At 51.0% G+C, this 19,230-nt stretch overlaps 1 protein-coding gene and 1 long non-coding RNA gene across 4 annotated transcripts; both read right to left on the bottom strand.

Annotated features, from left to right (window-relative positions):
* Positions 1–8,873: 8,873 nt before the first annotated feature.
* On the bottom strand, positions 8,874–10,691 carry LOC112901988. Its single transcript, XR_003230452.1, has 4 exons — positions 10,409–10,691; positions 10,200–10,299; positions 9,419–9,631; positions 8,874–9,129 (listed from the first exon to the last, which is right to left on the bottom strand). It is a non-coding gene; the product is annotated as an uncharacterized LOC112901988 (long non-coding RNA).
* Positions 10,692–13,349: 2,658 nt separating this feature from the next.
* LOC112901917 (peroxidase P7-like) lies at positions 13,350–14,916 on the bottom strand. Of its 3 annotated transcripts, none has more exons than XM_025970793.1 (3): positions 14,487–14,915; positions 14,193–14,387; positions 13,350–14,102 (listed from the first exon to the last, which is right to left on the bottom strand). In XM_025970793.1, exons 1-3 carry the CDS (start codon positions 14,709–14,711, stop codon positions 13,509–13,511), a joined length of 1,014 nt encoding a protein of 337 aa, XP_025826578.1. In that variant the 5' UTR covers positions 14,712–14,915; the 3' UTR covers positions 13,350–13,508. The 3 variants fall into 3 exon arrangements, with proteins under 3 accessions (XP_025826578.1, XP_025826585.1, XP_025826572.1); XM_025970800.1 differs by having other exon boundaries at positions 13,350–14,095; positions 14,487–14,912; XM_025970787.1 differs by having other exon boundaries at positions 13,350–14,387; positions 14,487–14,916.
* Between the last annotated feature and the right edge of the window lie 4,314 nt (positions 14,917–19,230).

Genomic DNA, 19,230 nt, shown 5'->3' with positions numbered 1-19,230 from the left:
AACGAGGGGGATGGAATGAACTGAAGTGGCGGCAAGGTGGCGCTGGAGTGCTGGTATTTGTAGTGTCTGGGCTCAACGCGATGGGCATTCATGACGGGGTGGTACACATCCAGAGAGGAGGCGGTAGCGGGTCGTCGTTAATTGGTCGGTTGACCGCACGCGGAATGGGCTGCGCGCCGTGGGCTTGGCTGTGAGAGCGAGCACAGCGGGCAGAGCGATGTCGTGCTGGGCCCTCGGGGTTCGCCGCTCGCTCGGTGGTGTTCTCGAAGAAAGTGAGCAAGGATGACGGATAGGGTACCGGCGAACTGTTGCGTGTTGCCTGGCTTCCACGCCATGCCTGCCGCTTCTCCGTGCCGTCCCTGCGATGAGTCACCAGCTTTCCGTGCGGTTCAAGCGGCGGCGGCGAGCAAAGCAATTGATGTGCCCGGGCCGGCGGGGGTGGTTCGGGAGGGCGCACGCCGTGCCGGGTGTCACGTACCACTCGACACCTCTGCCTCTGTGAGTGCCTTTTCGCCGGGCTCTGCGTGACCCAGCATTCGCTCCCGCCACCGGGCACCGGGTGTGTAGCCCGGCATAGGCTCCGCCCCGACGCCGAGGCCGGCGCTATGTTTTCCCGTACCGGGAATGGAAAGGCGGTGGCAGGCGGCGGGCCGGCGCGCCGAGAAGCTTCCTCGCGGGAACGAACGCCGAGGATGGCACTGCGGTAGACCGGCCGGCGCGCGGGCCGGATCTGGCCAGAGGGCACTATTGATGCCTTGGTGCAGGCAGCAGGCCGGCTGGCGCTCACTGTGCGTGACCGTGTGGGGCTGCGCGGACTGCCGTGCGACGCCGCGCCACCGTGCCCGGGCCCCCGCCGCGTATCTATCTCGTCTGCATCATCAAAATTGTACCATGCAATAGACGGAGGGCCGCGCGCGCTGCTCGCCTGCGAGGCTGCGACCAGCTAAGGGGCGGCGCCGGCCGTCGAGAGCTCGGCCCCTCGCATACTCGCATGGCATACGAGACACCCGTGTCGGTGTCGATGTCACGACTCGCGACGGCGTCGCGTCAAGTACGAACTACAGAGGTCTCTCGAAAAATCCCTCCGTGTGCTGATGTATTATGCCGTGAGTACTTGAGCCACGGGAGAATCAAGGACGGCTATGTACCAGCAAGGAAAGGCTATGCTTATATGTAACATCCCCATTATGCTAGAAAGGTAGGGTGTCGCCGATAAAAAAAACTCGAAAACGTAAGGAACACAAGATTTAAATAGGTTCGGACCGCCGAGAGCGTAATTTTCTACGTTCTGTGTGGTTTGTATGCCTTTGATGGTTGATCGGGTGATCTCCTAGGTTATTCCCCTTTGCAGGGGGTCCTGTCCGCCCTTATATAGTTTGGAGGGACATGTTTACATGGAAGTCCTAGTCATATACATGCCCTAAAGTCCTATCCGAGTACTTTTCTGGTAGTTCCATATTGTATCCGATTAGTTTGACTACTGTAAGAGTAGTTTCTACTAGGCTACGAGTAGTTACAATAGATGTAGTGCGTGGGCCATGTCCCAACCCTTATCCTAAAAAAAGTATACCATGTGTACAGTCCCGTGTATCCGGGTCTGACAAGCCCCGAGCTCTTCGTAGCCGAGTACTGCAAGCGTCCGAGTATTTCTGAAGGTGTCTTCGAGTTCTCCCGAACTTCATCTCGAAGATGTCCTCCGAGTACTTCCTTGGCTACATCGAGGCTGTGAAGGGCTCATGCCCCGAGTAGTTGTCTTCTTTTATATGGGGTGCGATTAAACTCGCATTCCATATGGAGTAGCCTCCGAACCTTAGGTTGACTCGTAGAATCAGGCTGAGGGTCAATTCAATCTTGAGTCTTCTGTCCTTATCTTACAGCGGATTTGAAAATAAGTCGCTGATGACACGTGTCCCGCAGCCCCCGAGCTTTTAATCTAAATCCTCAAATTTTGGAATAAAGGGTCCAAGAATCGTGGCATGCAATCTTCATTGCTGAGAGCCATGTCGTATCCAGCCCCCGAGCCTGGGAGCTAGATGAGTCGCATAGGATATGCCTAGTAGTCGGTGGCACCAGCCTCCGAGCCTAGGTATTGGGCAAGTTGCCGCTAAATGTTGAACTGTCGATGAAGCAGGCTAGTCGGAGTCAATTCCGACAAGTTTTGAAGTAGTCACCAGCGAATCACCGAGCAGAGTCGATTCCGACTAGCTTGTAGGCGAAACGAGTAGTCGAAGTAATCGCCAGCGCGTCGCCGTGTATTCTTCACGAAGTCCAGTAGTCGCCGACATTTGTTGATGAACCCAACTAGTCGGTGTCGAATCCGACGAGCAGTCGTTGTAGTCAGCAACGTGTAGGCGAGCGTTCTTGCAAAGTTGGAGTAGTCGTTGGTGAATGTTGATGAAGCCAACTGATCGGAGTTGAATCCAACTCGCCCAGTAGTACGGTCCATATCAAGTCCCCTGCAAGGTAAACATAAAAGTATATTGTAACTGATAGATATGAAACCGTGTTGGGAGCTTTGCCCTTGCAATAAACTTCATGTATAACTAGTTGAAAACTAGTAAACGGAGAAATATTGAAAGTATGGGAGCAAGGCCCCCGTCAGTAACTAGTAGTTTGAACGTTACAGAAAGTATAGGATTAAAATCCCTTCGGTAACATAGAATACTAGTTGGTAACTAGTAATCAAAGCATTTCTGGAAGTATGAGAGCGAGATCCCTTTAATAAATTACACGTAGTACTAGTCGAGAACTAATAAACAGAGTGCTACTGGAAGTATGGGAGCGATGCCCCTTCAATAAACTACGCGTAATACTCGAGAACTAGTAAACGGAGTATTACTGGAATTATAGAAGTAAGGCCCCTTCAGTAAACTATACGTAGTACTAGTCGGAAACTAGTAAATAGAGTTGTATTGGAATTATAGGAGCGAGGCCTCTTCAGTAAACTACGCATAGTATTAGTCGAGAACTAGTAAACGGAGTGTACGGGAATTATAGGACTGAGACCACTTCAGTAAACTACGCGTAGTACTAGTTGAAAACTAGTAAACGGAGTGTTACTAGAGCGAGGCCCCTTCAGTAAACTACGCGTAGTACTGGTCGAAAACTAGTAAACGGAGTGTTACTGGAAATATGGGAGCGAGACCCCTTCAGTAAACTACGCGTAGTATTAGTTGAGAACTAGTAAAATGAAGTATTACTGGAAGTATGAAGTATTACTAGAAGTCTGGGAGCGATGCCCCTTTAGTAAACTACGCGTAGTACTAGTCGAGAACTAGTAAATGGAGATATACTGGAAGTATGGAAGCGAAGCCCCTTCACTAAACTACGTGTAGTACTAGTCGGAAACTAGTAAACGAAGTTACTGGAAGTATGGGAACAAGACCCCTTCAGTAAACCTGCACGTAATACTGGTCGTAAACCAGTAGAACGGAGTTGTATTGGAAGTTGGGGAGCAAAACCCCTTCAGTAATGAAGAATATTAGTCGGAAACTAGTAATCTGTTACAGAAAGTATGGGAGGAAGGCTGTCGGTACATACGGACAGGGGTACCTCCTGCTAGTGTGTCCAGACCCTTAGCGTATCACCATACGTGATCTCTCCCTCGCCTCTTGGGGGACGTGGCATATGGCCCAAGCCTGACGGCTGGGACCATGGTCTCTGGACCCTCCCCGAGCTCTCTGAGGTCCAGGACCTCCGCATGCCACGGAAGGCAAGGCAGCTCTCGGGTAGCCCCCGCGGACCCGGACTCCCTAGAGAGGTCCGGGGCCGCCACGTGTGATGGCCGGACCATCACGGGCCAGACTGCCCTAACCGGCCTCGGGGCCCGGACCTCCTTCCCCCGGGGAGGGGTCCGGTGCCGCCACGTGCCGCCCCTGCGGAGGGAGCGGAGCTGGCCCTGCCACGTGCCTGTGGCAGGAGGCCCTTCGCGGGTCTCCAGCCCACCTACCAGCATTTAATGCGATAGTTGGGCCGGACGTGCCCAAGTCAAAAAGTGTGGCCTGCCCCTGACACGCGGGGCAGGTAGGCTGACACCACGGTAAGCCCGCCTGTTTCCGAGGCGGCGCGTCGTATCACCGTTACAGTGCACCAGCGGCGTGATGATGGGCTGTAACAGGAGAGCCGAGGCGTGCGCTGCAACAGTGCGTGCGGAGGCAACGGAGCGGCGGGTCAGCGCTGCTCCTTCGCCTGACAGGTTCCCACCCAACAGTGGCAGCACAGCACCACTGTTGGGTAACACTGACAGCGGTCACAGTGTCTGCAGGACGGCACACGACCGTATCCGAGTTGTGGATACGCACGAAATCTTCCCAACCGAGAAGGTTGCGACAGGGGGCTAGAGAAGGAGATTTCCATATCACTTAGAGTAGGACCCTGTTGGCCGGACCCACCTGTCGGGGTCCCGTACAGTGTAAACACCCCCTTGAACTATAAAAGGGAGAGTGTACTCGCTAGAGACAAGTTCCAGGTTGCACACACACAAGCTTATGCTGCTTTCCATTCAGGCTCACGCGGCCAATACAATACCAAGGTGGACGTAGGGTATTACGCTTCGGCGGCCCGAACCACTCTAAATCTTCGTGTCCTTTCTGCGTTCACCTGTCCACCGATCGAGCGCTTCTAAGTCTCCTCCAAACTCATCCTTAACTAGGATTAGGCGGGTGCTTTCCGCCACCCGACTGGAGAATTCCTCCGACAAAGGCCCTTTGAGTAAACTTGCACATATACCAGTCGTGAACCAGTAAACAGAGTTGTACTAGAAGTATATGAGAGTGACTAGAGGTCAATTAGCGAGGGAGAAATAAATCTTGCTGGTAGCTTTAGTCATATCCTTGGATGGACCATGAGAATTCACATGTAGACTTGTGAAAACATCACGGTTGGCCCAAAGGGGTTGATGAAAAGGTCCTTCATATGGGGTGATGAGTTCCTTGGGCAGGCCAAGACAAGTCTTAAGTGTCATGCAAAAATGTCTCGGTTGGCCCGAAGAAATACCTTGAGCGGGCCAAAACAAGTCGCATGGCTCTGAAGTAAGGGTGAACAAGTATACCCTGTTTTGGGTAAACTCCTTCATCCCCTAACCAAGTGGTTGTACAAATTTTTTGGGAAAAACCCCTTGTGTCAAGATAAAACTCGAGACAGTGGTTAAATAAATTCCCTAAAGATCTCCATAAAACCTTCTTGAATCGGGTCTTAGTCTTTTCGTGGGTAATTGGCGATCTTGATTTGTTGGTGATTGCCGATGAAGCCATGTCACTTGTTGATGAAGCTGCGCCGGTTTGTTGAAGATCCCGACTAGTCTGAATCAATTCCAACAAGTCACTAGTGGTGTGAGCCCCGCTCCCGACTGGTCGTGTAGTCAAAGTAGTCGTTGGTGGGTCGTCGAGTGCCCTCGCGATGGCGAAGTAGTCGTCGAGGAGTCGAGGGTCGTGCCTGCTTGGAGCAGTGCTTGGCCCGACATGTTATCGAGGTTGGTGGCACAAAAAGGTGGGCTAAGCTGGGTACCTTGGAGGGCTCCATGCCCTTCCGATACTCTGGCCCGTCCTACCAAGATTGAGGCACAAAAAGGTGGGCTGAGCTGGTTAGCTTGGAGGACTCGTGCGCTTCCAATGCCCTGGCTCGCCCTAGCAAAATTGAGGCGCAAAAAGGTGGGCTGAGCCGAGTAGCTTGGAGGACACGTGCCCTTCCGATGCCCTGGCCCGTCCTACCAAGATTGAGGCGGGAAATGGTGGGCTGAGCCAGGTAGCTTGGAGGACTCGTGCCCTTCCAATGCCCTGGCCTGTCCTACCAAGATTGAGGTGCAAAAAGGTGGGCTGAGTCAGGTGGCTTGGAGGACTCATGCCGTTCCAATGCCCTGGCCCGCCCAACCAAGATGGAGGCGCCATTAGGCCGTGGTGGCCATTCGGTAAAGGTATGGCATCGTTGATGAAGTCCGAGTAGTTGTCGGGGACGGGAGCCCTTCGATGGATGCTGGGTAGTTCTTCTCCGACTTGTAGTAGACGATCCAAATCCTTCTCTGACTTGTAGTAGATGACCCAAATCCTCCTTCGCCTTGTAGTAGACGTCCAGATCCTCCTCCTACTTGTCGTAGACGATCCACATCCTCCTCTGAGTTGTCGTAGGGGACCTCTGACCGAGGGGGATTCGGTTTGAGGGGTTACAAGTCGTCGATCGAGTTGTCAATTGCACGGTTGATTTCCGTGCGCGTGGTACGGTTGCTTCAGGCTTCTTCTAGTCGGGAAAAATTGATTTCCGGTGAGGCCGTTGGCAAGGATGTGCGGGAGCAAGGCCCCTTCAGTAAACTACATGTAATACTAGTCGAAAACTAGTAAACGGAGTGTTACTGGAAGTTTGGGAGTAAGGCCCCTTCAGTAATATAGAAAACTAGTCGTAAACTTGTAATCTAGGGGGGTTACTGGTAGTTTGGGGCGAGGTCCCTTCAATAACATAGAAAACTAGTTGGGAATTAGTAATGTGTGCGTTACTAGAAGTGTTTGATAGACAATCATGTAGGTGATGTATTTGACTAATTGACGGGTTCCACTAATTATGGCCAAACGAGGCCACCACTTTTGGCGGTCGTATGGTTTGGCTGTGAGAGGGTTCCCTGAGTTTAGCAAGGAGTCGTGATTCACCCGAATAATGAACATAACTAGCGACCGTGGCTAAGTGGTACCAAAGGGGTGCTTTTAGGCATACGGAACCCCTTGTTTCAAGATATAATCCCAAAACAATGGTTTAAACAAATGCAACACCTAAAAGACCCCAGAAAATCTTCTTGAGCCGGGTACTTAATTTATGAGTAAATCATTAGTCGGGTAGTCCCGTCGCCTTTCTTCATAGACTTGACAGAGCTCCAAGGGCCCTCCGAAGGGCTTGACATTCAAACATAGAATGCTTGCTCTTCGGGTGGCACAGGCATTGCCCGTGGAGGGCTTCCTTGAGTCGTTTCTTTGAACCGGGAGTCTTTTTTCTATAGATGGATTGTTCCATGGCTTCTGGCTTGCGCTTCCGAGTAGTCTTCAAGTAGTCGAGAGGGAGTTGATAGCGGATGGGGCTTTAGGCTTCCACTTCTTGGCGCTCCTGCTACCTAGCCATGATGACATTACAGACGTCCCTGCCAGCATTGAGGATGGCATGAAGGTCGCCCGTGGAGTAGTTGTGGAGGTTACTGCTCACCTGCTGGTTTGTCTTGACGGTGCGGTGCCTGCGTTGGGCGCGCTTTGCATTGATGAGCCTGCGGCATTCCTTCTGGATGTCATTTGTGTCATTCACCTTGATGTTGGATGAGCATTGCCTATCCATTGTTAGGTCCACGTCTTCGTCGAGTGGATCAAGGAGGTAGTCGTCGTAGTCATCTAGCTCGACCCACTCTAGGCATTCACAGTTCTCGTCAGCGTGAATCATGAGTACTTCTCTATTGGGAGCGAAGCGTTTGGCACTCCGCACTACCTGGCCCTCGTCTTCGTCGTCAGATGGGGGGAGGGGTCTGCATTCTTGAAAAGGGAGTTCCCCGGGTGTGGCAATGAATCGTGGTGGACTTAATTTGAGGGACCTGGAGGGTTTCATACCCTTCCGATGCTCAAACCTGCCCAACTAATCTGATCCCCTTACCAAACCATGGGTCACATGAGTAGCCGAATCCGAGTAGTTATCGGAAACGATAACCCCCCAACAAGCGGTGGCTTCTCCTTCTCTGAGTGGAGGATGATCAAGATCCTCTTCCAATGCGGAGAGGATCCCGGGTTGAACTGTCTCAAACCAATCTTGATCAGCGTGCGATTTGTCGATGGAGCCAACTAGTCGGAGCTGATTCTGACTTGTTATTGACCGTGCGGAGCTAGTCGCCAAATAGTTTGCGGCTCGTTCCCGACTAGTTTCTAGTCGAGACGAGTTGTTGAAGTTGTCGTTGGCACTGCCAATTTGACGAAGCAGTCGTGACTGTGACGCGAGGTGAGCAGTCGAGGTCGTCGCTGCAGCGCGTCGATGTTGAGCGGGGTAGTCAAATTCTTCCGTCTCCCTGGGGTTGAGCGGGGTAGTCAAATTCTGCAACAAGGCAGGAGTCGTTTTCGAGTAACTCGGAGGGCTCTAGACCCTTTCTGTACATGAAACGGCCTTGCAGCGTAGATGCTATGGTTAAACCCGGATGATTATCTGAAAACGACTCGGAGTAATCATCGGGTTGCGACTAGATAACGAGAATTGGGGCCTCCCGACAAGCGGTGACTCACCCGTCCTCGAGTCCTCCTCGGTCCGGGCTTGTAGTTGACGGTGTTTTACCGCCACGCCCACCGAGGATACCCCCGAGGTGGTGAGTTTGTACATAGGGTGTCGCCGAGATCAGAAACTCAAAGGTGCAAGGAACACAAGGTTTAGACAGGTTCGGGCCGCCGAGAGCGTAAATCCCTACATTCTGTGTGGTTTGTATTGCCTTTGATGGTGATTGGGTGATCTCCTGGGTTATTCTCCTTTGAAGGGGGTCATGTCCGTCCTTATATAGTCTGGAGTCAGGTGTACATGGAATTTCTAGTCAGATACATGCCCTAGAGTCCTACCCGAATACTTTTCTGGTAGTTCCCTATTGTATCCGACTAGTTTAATTATTGTAGGAGTAGTTCTACGTAGTTATAATAAATGTAGGGCGTGGGTCATGTCCCAACCCTTATCCTAGGAAAAGTATATCACGTGTACAGTCCCGTGTATCCTGGTTTGACATCCACCGCCGTACACCAATCCAGCCCAGACATTTTAGTGCCTAATGTAATAAATTATTAGACAAACTATGGTTACAAGCTAAAAACAACCTGTTTCCCAAACTGTATGCGTCATACTAATACAAGCTAGGCAGCTAGACTAACCAAAATAAGCTTGACGGATCAAGCCAAGCTTGATAAATATTCTGTTGCTCTTTACTGTCATCATAGAAAATATAAAATAATAAATATTGTAACAAATTCAGTTACAAACATAGACCAAATTACAATGTTGATTTGCTGAAGCTACGTAGCTGAAACAGTGAAACACTAAAATGAGTATGAAGCTTGCAGTCCTTGTAGATCAACTAGTCCTCCTTGTCTGCTACTGACCAATGTAGCGTCCAATGTTTTCTCAGAGCTAGAGATAAGGCACCTGCGGGCAAATAATACTTTCAAAAAATCAAAACAAGGCATAAAGTCAACATATACAGCTTATATAGGAAGCCCAACAGATTTTAACAGATGTTGAATTGAGCAGCATGATGTCGGGAACAAAAGACAAAAGCGGTGATCTGCTATAGCATGATGCATCAACAGACCTTACATGACTACATGAGAACCATTGCACCTTAATATAACTGAACAAACTAAACCATTGCAGCTTCGCTTAGCAAATTAATATTCTGCATTAATGTAACTGAACAAACTAAATAAGAACTTACATGATGACCAGAACTTCACAAGACTGCAGGACCTTGACTAGGATCTTAACCTTTAAATGATAGATTTGTACCTGATACATTGACCAATATTGTTCAGGAACTCATTACTACTACAGCAACCTATGCAAGGAACAAAAAATATAATTAACTTTTCATCAAGAATGAGTTGTTGGGCAGCAGTATTGGTTGACTGATCTTCACAAAGAACTTGACCTGCAATGCACGTGTTAGTATCGCCTTTGCTTGAAAAAATAATAGACAATAATAAAATAAGGAATTTATGCAAATAATTGTTATACCTTCAATGTCTTCTTCTTTTTCATTGAACAACCAATCTTTTCTACGTACTAGAGCTTCTAACATTTCAGGAGTTAGCGAGCTTCTGGACTCCCCAAGAATCCTACCTTCAAGGCTAAAGGCTTGTTCGGAAGGCACGGTACTAAAAGGTATTGCAAGGAAATCACGTGCCATGGTTGATAAGACTGGGAATTTCTCGGCATGTGCCTTCCACCAAGCTAAAATGTCAAAATTTTCAATATCCTCAACATAATCTTCTTCAAAATAGATGTCAATTTCAAATTTTGGTGCACGAGTTTTTTCCAACTTGATTTGAAATTTGTGAACTAGAGCAGAATTATTTTCTTGACATAAATAAGAATGATAGCTATCAACTTCCATGTGCAAAAATATGCCAATAGCATTTTCTTGACATAATTATTTTACTGCAGTAATAATAATCGATGAATTAGGGGAAGTAGGAGAACGGTTTGAAGGAGCTCACTTCCAGGGACGTCGACGACAGGCATCCAGTCACCGTCCTTGTCCTCGTACTTTGTCCCGTTCACTGCGTCCAATAGCTTAGCACGTACGTGGAAACTTCGCTGCACGGTTTCCAGGCAAACAACCCTCATCAGCTGGAACGCTCAACCAAATAGAGCAAAGTACTGCTGCAGTAACCAGAAGCAAGCGAGGCAGTGGGGTGGTACTTACGGACGGTGAACTGGGAGAAGAAAATGTCCTGGAGCGCGCGGAGGAGCTGGTCATATCCGGCATAGGCCTCGAGATTGACCTTCCGGGCAGGAGCGGCGGCATCAGCTGGCGGAGGAGGATGAGGACACGGAGCCGGCAGGCCCGAGGCAGTACAAGAAGTTGCAGTGAGTGGCTATGGTGGTGGCGGCGGCTGCAAGCGAGCGTCCAGATGCAATTCGGGAAGCAGCAGCGAGGCGGAGGGGGCGGGTGCGGCGGCAGGGAAGCAGAGGCTGATGCCGTGAGGGCAAAAATCGAATCGTGAGTGCGAGTCAGCCCATATGAGGAACCACGACAGAACCTAAGGTTACAGCCCTTATGAAATCGAATCGTTACCCATCCACACCAGATTCACACCAAACTACTGGATACTGAAGCCCAAATGGAACGATTCATTTATACTGTTGGTCTATTAGCACCCCGTCTAAAGAAGCGCAAAGCAAAATCCAAACCATTAAAACTGTTACACCCCATACCATTTGTAGGGTGAGCATGATGCAGATTTGTTGAGCTCGAAAACAACCCACCTTTCTTAGACCGCCTCCAATGCTTATAGAGGGTGCTTGGTTCCTTAGAGCTTATTTTAAGTCATGTCACATCGAATATTTTAATGCTAATTAGAAATACTAAATATAAGCTAATTATAAAACTAACTGCATAAGCATAGGCTTATTCACGAGACGAATCTATTAAATCTAATTAATCTATGATTAGCATATATTTACTGTAGCATCATATGGGCTAATCATAGACTAATTAGGTTTAATAGATTCACCTTGCGAATAAGTCTAGAGTTTTGAAATTTATTTTGCCATTAGTCTATGTCTAATACTCCTAATTAGTCTATGTGACGAGGCTTTTTTAAACCTCAGGGAACCAAACACCTCTAAGCTGGAGCTGGTGCACTGGCTCCAAGCTTATCCACCTTATACAAGAGATAAAAAAGACTAACCTCTCAGTTAGTTTATCTTATAGTACATTGTTCAAAGCATGTTGGATTCCACAACCTCTCTCTCATTAATAAAGTAGGTTGCTTATTTTTTTTTCTCTATGAGCTAGCTCTTGAAGAAGATATAGTGCACTCTTTCTCCTCACCTTCTCTTTCTTTCATGTAAGAAAAATAATGAGTTGGATTTCTATGAGCTAGCTAATGGGTGTTGGAGGAGGAGGCTCGTCCCTTGTGGGCTGGGACCGCAGGGATGCCCTATTTGGTTGACTTGTTTTCGGAATTCTTTTCTTGAAGGAAACAAATTTATATCTTTGCCTCATCCAAGCAAGATTACCATGCATCCCTTTTCAAAATAAGGAAAAGATTACTGCCTCTTCAATGCATTTTTCAAGTTCTTGAGGGGTGGCGAACAATCGAAGGAAGAAGGCGCGCGGACATTCATCTTTGATGTAATTTTATTTTCTTATAGGTCGTTTTGTGTCACCGTTTTTTCCTTTTATACAAGGTATTGTTTCCTTGATAAATATCAGGTATTAGGCACTTTTTGGTTGTCATTTCTTTTTTAAAAAAAGAGAGCAAATATTAACCACACATCTCAAAACAGTTATGATCTGATTAACTTTTATGAGATGAGCAATGTTTTTGCTAGATCATGGCAGGAACAAACCCAACAAACCTAAAATCAATTTTAACCGCATTTAATTAGTCAGTACCTCTCTCCGTTTTCAAATTAAAGTACACCTGTAGTAGAGCTGGAAAAGTTGATCATGGCTTGTTAGCCGGCTCGGTTTGGCTCGGTTCGGTCCAATTCCTAACGAGTCGAGCATAATTTTATGCTCGTTAGTATAACGAGCGAGTTCAAGCCAGCTCGCGAGCTGCTCGCAAGCCAAACGAGTTACGTGTACCACATGATTTCAACTTACGTTATAGGCCGTCTAGAAGCCAAGATTCAATATTTCCTTTGTACCTTTATGCTTATCTAATGTCCAATGGATCGATCAATTTATGTATCTGAGAGACCAAGACTCGGTATTTTGTAATCTCTTTGCTTATTAGGCTACCTTATGGGCATATGTTATTGATGGAATATGTATTGTTGATGAATCATGGAAGTATCATATGTGAAATTATATATGGTCCTGAAAGTATGAAAATGGAACTATATGTTATCTTAATGTTTTTTTATTTGATCTGGATGTATATCACCTAGGAGAGTACGTTGTTTGGCTCGCAAGCTATCCGAGCCAGCTCACGAACTGGACCGAGCCGAGCTGAGCAGACTTTTATGCTCGTTAGGTTAACTAGCCGAGCCGAGCCAGCTCCTTATCTTAGCGAGCCGGATCGAGCCGAACCAAGCCGAGCTGGCTCGTTATAGAGCCCTAACCTGTAGGCGTGGCCATCATGCAGAATCTTCAAATCGATGGGCATATAGCTATGTGCAGAGCATTGGTCATGGGTGGGTAAAAAGGGACTGAACAAATTGGCCGGTCCATGCGCCGGGAGAGCAATCGGAGACTATGTGCCGATAAAACCACACCAAGTTCGGACAATCTCCGCGCGCATTTTTGTTTGTTGGCATGTCATTTTCCAGGGTTTTAGAAGCATTCAGAAACCGCATCAGTACATCACGCCCGACGTGCGCGTCTCGCCGGACTTCTCGTCTTTCCTGCCGATCTCTCCGCCGGATCCTTCTATTCCATCACGGGCATCCGCCAGTACTTGGGCTGTGGGCCACTGGTCCGCTCAGGGCTGTTCGCAAAGCCGCGCACGCGACATCTTGGACAGAAATCTTGGAGCTATGCTTTTGTTCAGCAGGCGAATCACTTCAAGCGACTGAACTTATTCGTCCAGTTGTAGGATGAGGAATCCTTCCAGTCAATGGCTGAGAATACTGGGCTGTTTCAGCGATGGCTTTTGTTACTGATGACAACTACTACTAGTAAGTTTGAAGTAAAGTAAATAAAAGAATGCGCAGCGCAGTATATTTCCAAAAAGAGAAATGTATGCATACATAGCTCCGAACAAATAAAAACTCTACAAAGTTCAGGTACAGAAAAAACTATTATCAGTCTGCTAATGAATCTGGCTCGTTCGTGCTCGGCCATCGAATTAGCATCAAGCTGACATCGTGGATGCAAAGCACATCACGACGAGTTTACTTTCCTGCAGTCGAGCCTGACCTCCCCCGCGGAGCCCGTGAGCGGTCCGACGTTCCCGAGCCTGACCATGGACGCGGCGAAGTCCGACGAGAAGGCGGCGCCGTTGGCGCTGTAGAGCCGCACAAGCGCGTCGAGGGGCCCGTTGTTGAAGAGCTCCTGGTCGGAGTGCAGCAGCCCCGCGCCGGCCACCAGGTTCCGGTAGTATCCGTTGTCGAACTCGCTGGGGGTGGCCGCGTCCAGCGGCGCGGCCGCGTCGTCCCCGCCGGACGCCGGGCAGGCCCCCCGCATCTGGGCCGCGAACGCGGGGCTCACGTTGTCGTCGCAGTAGGCGCGCGCGCGGAAGCTGAGGCACCGCGCCATGCCCACCGTGTGCGCACCCGACAGCGCCGCGAGGTCCCGCGACGTGAGGCCCTTGGCGGCGAAGGCGGCCACGAGGCGGTCGAGGTCCGAGCCCGGGCCCGGGAGGTCCGTCGCCGCGCCCGTCGCGTTCGGGAACGTCGCGTCGCGCCGGCCGAGCGGGACCGCCCAGCTCGGGCCGCCGAGCTGCTCGCTTAATTGGCATGCGCGCGTTAGAGGGAGACAGACATGGCGCGGCATCGCTGGCTACAAAATGTGAGGATAGAGGGGAAGAGGCACGGACCAGGTTGACGCTGTCGCGCGCGGCGAGGGCGAGGATGTCAGCGCAGGAGACGGTGCCCGGGCACGCGGCCTCGACCTGCGTCTTGATGGCGTCGATGAGGTCGAAGCCGAAGGTGGAGCCGCCCGCGTTGGCGCCGGCGCCCTTCTCGCCGGGCGTCGCGGGCGTGTCGTCCAGCAGCACCGAGGCGTCGCAGCCCTGCGCGATAAATGTGGGATTAATCACCGCACGTGGACTGGCCAGGTCGGAGCGCGAATCGAATGCAGTGGCACGCGGCACGATTGTTTGTCTACTCACGTTGACGAAGCAGTCGTGGTAGAAGAGGCGGAGGATGGCGGCTCCGCTGCGGGAGTCGTTCATGACGGCCTGCGACACGACCTGGCGCACGACGCCGTGCACGGCGGGGCAGCTCGCTGAGTAGAACCCCGCCGAGAGCTGCGCGTCCGCGCCGCGCGGGAGCGCGCCCACCGCCAGCAGGAGTAGGACGAGCGCCGCCGCCAGGAGCAGCCGCGGCACCGCCATGGCTATCCACCACCACCTATCCGGAGGAAGCAGACGATGTGAAGCTTGAGCCGCTCGCTATCCGGGCGGAATGCAGGCAGCAGTAACAGTGTTATCGGTCAAGCGCATCAGTGGCTGAGTGGGGGCACTGGCGGGCGCACCTCCACCACTGGCAGAGTGGCAGTAGGAGCAAGCAAAGCCAGGCGGCCAGCATCGCGCGTGCGTCCATGGTGGCGGTAAACGCGCGGATGATTGTGGCCGTGCGGGCGTGGGGGCGACGGGAATCTAGCTCGACCCGTCCCGGTCCGTCCATTCCCTCGGGCCTCGGCGCCACGCTAGGTTGGGTCCGGGGTCCGCGTCCGGCATGGGCACCTTCTATTTCCTCGGGTTGGCGCCGCCGCGGCCGAACCTGCCGCGACTGCACGGACGCACGTAGCGGCCGTCGAATCGCAATCGCGCGGCGCACGATTACGCTTACACCTGCTGCGCGTAGGTTGGGTCGTGTGCCCTGTGCCGTGCGGGCGGGCGGCAAGCGCAACCACCGGTTGGTTTGTCCTGGTGGAGTTTCTGGGCGGGCAATGGACGGTGGAGCGGCCGCTCACGGCAGTGGCGCTCGCGTCGTCGTGCCGGTGGGTGCGGGCGCCGCGCCTGGTGGTGGTGGGGTTCGGTGGCGGACGCTCGTCTCGGGCCGCACGACCGCGTTGCACGGCCTAACAACACTCGCTGCTGCCACCACGGCCCACGGGTGGGTTTCGATGGGCTTGGTGGGCTGATGGTTAGACCCGCAGCATATGCTGGAATTCCTATATATCTTCTAGGAGATTTTTTCTTGCCTACCTTCAAGATTCGTGCAACCAATCTCATCCGCCGGATCCTCATTCATCCCTTCCCTCAAACCCTAACCCTGCTACCCTCGTCGCCTCCTTTTTCCTCCACCCGTGTGCCGTCACTATCACGCCACGATAGGCCGCCGCCACGGCGTGCAGCCCCTGCGCCGTCGTCGCATCCACGCCTCCGGGGCACCGCAGCCGGCCGCGCCGCTGTTGCCCCGCGGCCCGGCCCGCCGGAGAGGAAGGGGGCACCCCGGGTTTTTTTCATAAAATGTTGACGTAGGTTTGAAAAATATTGAATCTATTATGTCAAAATGTTGAAAGAGTTTGTAAAAAAATGTTGGATCTATTATGTTAAAATGTTGAACTATTTTTAAAAAGTATTGAATCTAATTTGGCCTAAGCTTATCCATCTTCCGGAAGTTATGAGAGCCGAAGACATGCACTTCGCAGCGGGCGCATGGCTTCTTCTTCGAGCCTTTCAGGTCCAGCAGGTAAGGCCCCCTCCAGTCCTCCTTCAAGTCGCGGATCAGTTTCTCTAGCTGAGCTGGCAGCGGACACCGTACGAACGAGGACGATCGGCTGGTGCTGCCGCAAACCGAGCCAAAGCTTTGCCTTGAGCGAACCACGCGCCTCGATCCGACCATGCAACGTCCGGCGAGACCAGCTGCTACACAGCCAAGCAAGCCACGCACGCAACAAACCACATCGGCGTAACCAGAGCCGCCGTTCCTAGTCACATTCAATTCTCTGCCGCTTCCGTTCGATCTTGCGATGACCGCAACCATACAACCCTGCGGGTGTGACATGACGGATGGCCATGGCCGCCACGCGTTTTGCTCATGAGCGTGGCCTCTCACAGTCACATCACACACCATACCATACGCGCGCCGTAGGTACCCGGGCACCCGGCCCGTCCAACGAATGCAGGAAGAAGCAACGACGGTCATCATGCTGGCATGCTGCTAGAGTGCTAGTACTAGTACTAGCTAGCGCCTAATCCTGTTTATCAATTTTGGTCGAGCGTGCAACTACTCTGCTAGTGCATGCTAGCCCATTGACAGATCCAAGGAAGATCGTGACTGTTTTATTAAAAAAACAAAATAAGCATAGGCATGAGAGCTGCATATTGTATTAATAAAGAAACATAAAACATGTAATTACTTGGGGAAAAGAACGCATTCCATCTGTTCTAGCTTACTATGCCTGTTTGGCTGGGCTTATTTCGGCTTCGACTTCATCAGTTTCATGCAAATTGAGCTACTGCAGTGTGAAACCGTTTTGTAAACTGACCCTGAATTAAGCCTTTTTTTTTTACCGGCTTCCGTTTGGAGGAAAGCCCTTCCAAACGGCCTCTAATATCGTCATCACAAACTAGGAAGACAGAACGCAACCAGGACAGAGCAGCAATGGCTGTGCAGTGATCGACGTGTCACGGCACGCTGGGCCCCGCCTCGTCTCCCTCCTCCCTTTGACAACACCGCTCCAACCACCGTCGGATTTGCATGGTGCAATAACATTCCGCGCCCTGTTTCCACCAGCGGTACTCCCCTCCCGCTCTGGTCTCATCCTAGTTTCCGTTCCATTCATCTCCCCCAGCAAGCATCGTCTCATGTGGACGCTCACGAGCGTTCGGCTGTGCAGCTGCAGCCGGCTCAAAGCTGAAATATACTTCGACGGTTACTCGGACAGCTGAAACGAAATTAGGGATGTGTCGCGGCACGCTCGGCCTTGAGCATACTTCCTCTTCCTCTCACCTCCTCAAAGCTTTTGCGTGTTGGGGGCAAAAAAAAATCTCACCTCAATCACCAGGCACTAGGTACAGGCAGTTCTTGCAATGATAAACCAGATTGCCCCTCTGTTTTTGTGATACACTATTAATGCGCCCCGTCACCGCCGGTTCAAAATGGGCATCACCAAACGGTACGAGAGCCCGCTGGATTTAAATCGACGGTGACGGGAGAGGCATCACCGCTGGTTATAAGTGATGCCTGTTAAAAAAAAAGAAAAAAAAGAAAAAAGCATACCCGCACGCGGCATGCCTGCTGCTGCCCCGCCGCGCTGTCACAGAGTGGGGAGTAGGGGTGAAAAAATGCTCGTGGCTCGTGAGTTCGCTCGATTCGCAGCCGGCTCGGCTTGACTCGGTCCAATTCCTAATGAGCTAAGCAAGACTTTATGCTCTTAGTATAACGAACGAGTTCAAGCCAGCTCGCGAGCTCAACAAGCCATGTGTACCAGCAGGCCACCAGCCCAAACACGGTCTGATAAGCCCCACGGCCCACTTACCGCATGAACCCTAGAGCGACTTGTTTAATGGAGCAGTTCCAATTCCCGTTACCCACTCACCCTAAAAAAAACTTGTCCCTCTCATCCTCTCCCTCTCCCTCCAGTCGCGCCGCCAGGCCGTCGGAGCACCACGCGCCGATGCCAGAGACTGAAACAACTGGATTCCCAAATCGAGAATCCGACTTCCTGTATCATTGTGATAGTCCCTGGATCAAGTGCTATCACATACAGAACTCATTCAAAACATATATATCATAGTCATACTTCGCATAAGGTCAATTACGGGTTTAATTATTACATAAATCCATAGGATTTATAGTACAGGATTCATTACAAGCCTCTCGGCTAGAGCGAACAAGCAGAAAACGGAAAGCAGTATCTAGGCTCCTGATCGCCCTTCATCTTCTGGAACCTCCTCCACAGGCAACTCGAGCGTAGCTGAAGCGTCCCCCCATCAGGGAAGACTTAAAAGTGTTGCTCTATCAGTCCCAGGAGGCTGATAACACTTTTATTACATCAGATAGTACATCACCGTACAACTCTACGCGGTAATGGGCAGTGAAGCGCCACTATCGCGAGGATTACAACCAAAACCCACACAACTATACTAGCTACGAACAAAGGATCATCAGAGTCTTGCGCCATGCGGAATCCAACGGTGGCCTCAACCACAGGCAAGACTGGGTGCAGGACGAAACCCTACTCGTTGTCTTCGGGGACGTAGTCTGGGTCTTCCACTGTAAAAGTACGAATGGGGTGAGTACAAACGTACTCAGCAAGTCCAATCACACCCACGGAGGGGGTATAACAGAGATTAATGCAAAGGACAATCCAAGGATACGGTTAGGGTTTATTTGCGGAAAACTCGGTTATATGCAAGGGTTCATTTTGAAAACATTTTCAAAACAAGTTTTCCAATACCAAGGAGCACACGATGTTGATCCACACAGGATCCAAGTTTTAAACTGCTACCGGACTCCCCGTCCGCCGTAGCACACGGCACAACTGCCGGACACCTTCCAAACAACTCACACCAGCCCATCCATTCCCAGAGTGAAACACTAGTTATGTGACCACACCGTAACTTACCCAATACCGTGGGCACGGCTATTCGAATAGATTTTTAACTCTGCAGAGGTGTGCAACTTTACCCACAGGTGGGGTACCACAGCACGAACACCTTAGTGCCGGTGCAGATCCCAACAAAGCCATTACCCACCTTAGCTAGACCTGACTAGCCACCACGGGATCCATCAAGGGGTCATTCGACCTATCACCGAGGTTAAACCGGGGCATAAGTCACACAGAGCTTATCCCGTCTCCTTGATCACCCGTTGCTCTCAGCTCTCCTGATGGCTATCAGGCTAACTAGTGGGATTTATGCTAAGCCGTTGCCCATACAACGGTCAAGTGGTTCGCACGAC

This window comes from Panicum hallii, chromosome 1, assembly GCF_002211085.1.
Source record: "Panicum hallii strain FIL2 chromosome 1, PHallii_v3.1, whole genome shotgun sequence".
Taxonomy (NCBI): Eukaryota; Viridiplantae; Streptophyta; class Magnoliopsida; order Poales; family Poaceae; genus Panicum; species Panicum hallii.
The sequence above is the reverse complement of the archived record's forward strand: the minus strand, read 5'-3'. Positions and strand labels throughout refer to the sequence as shown.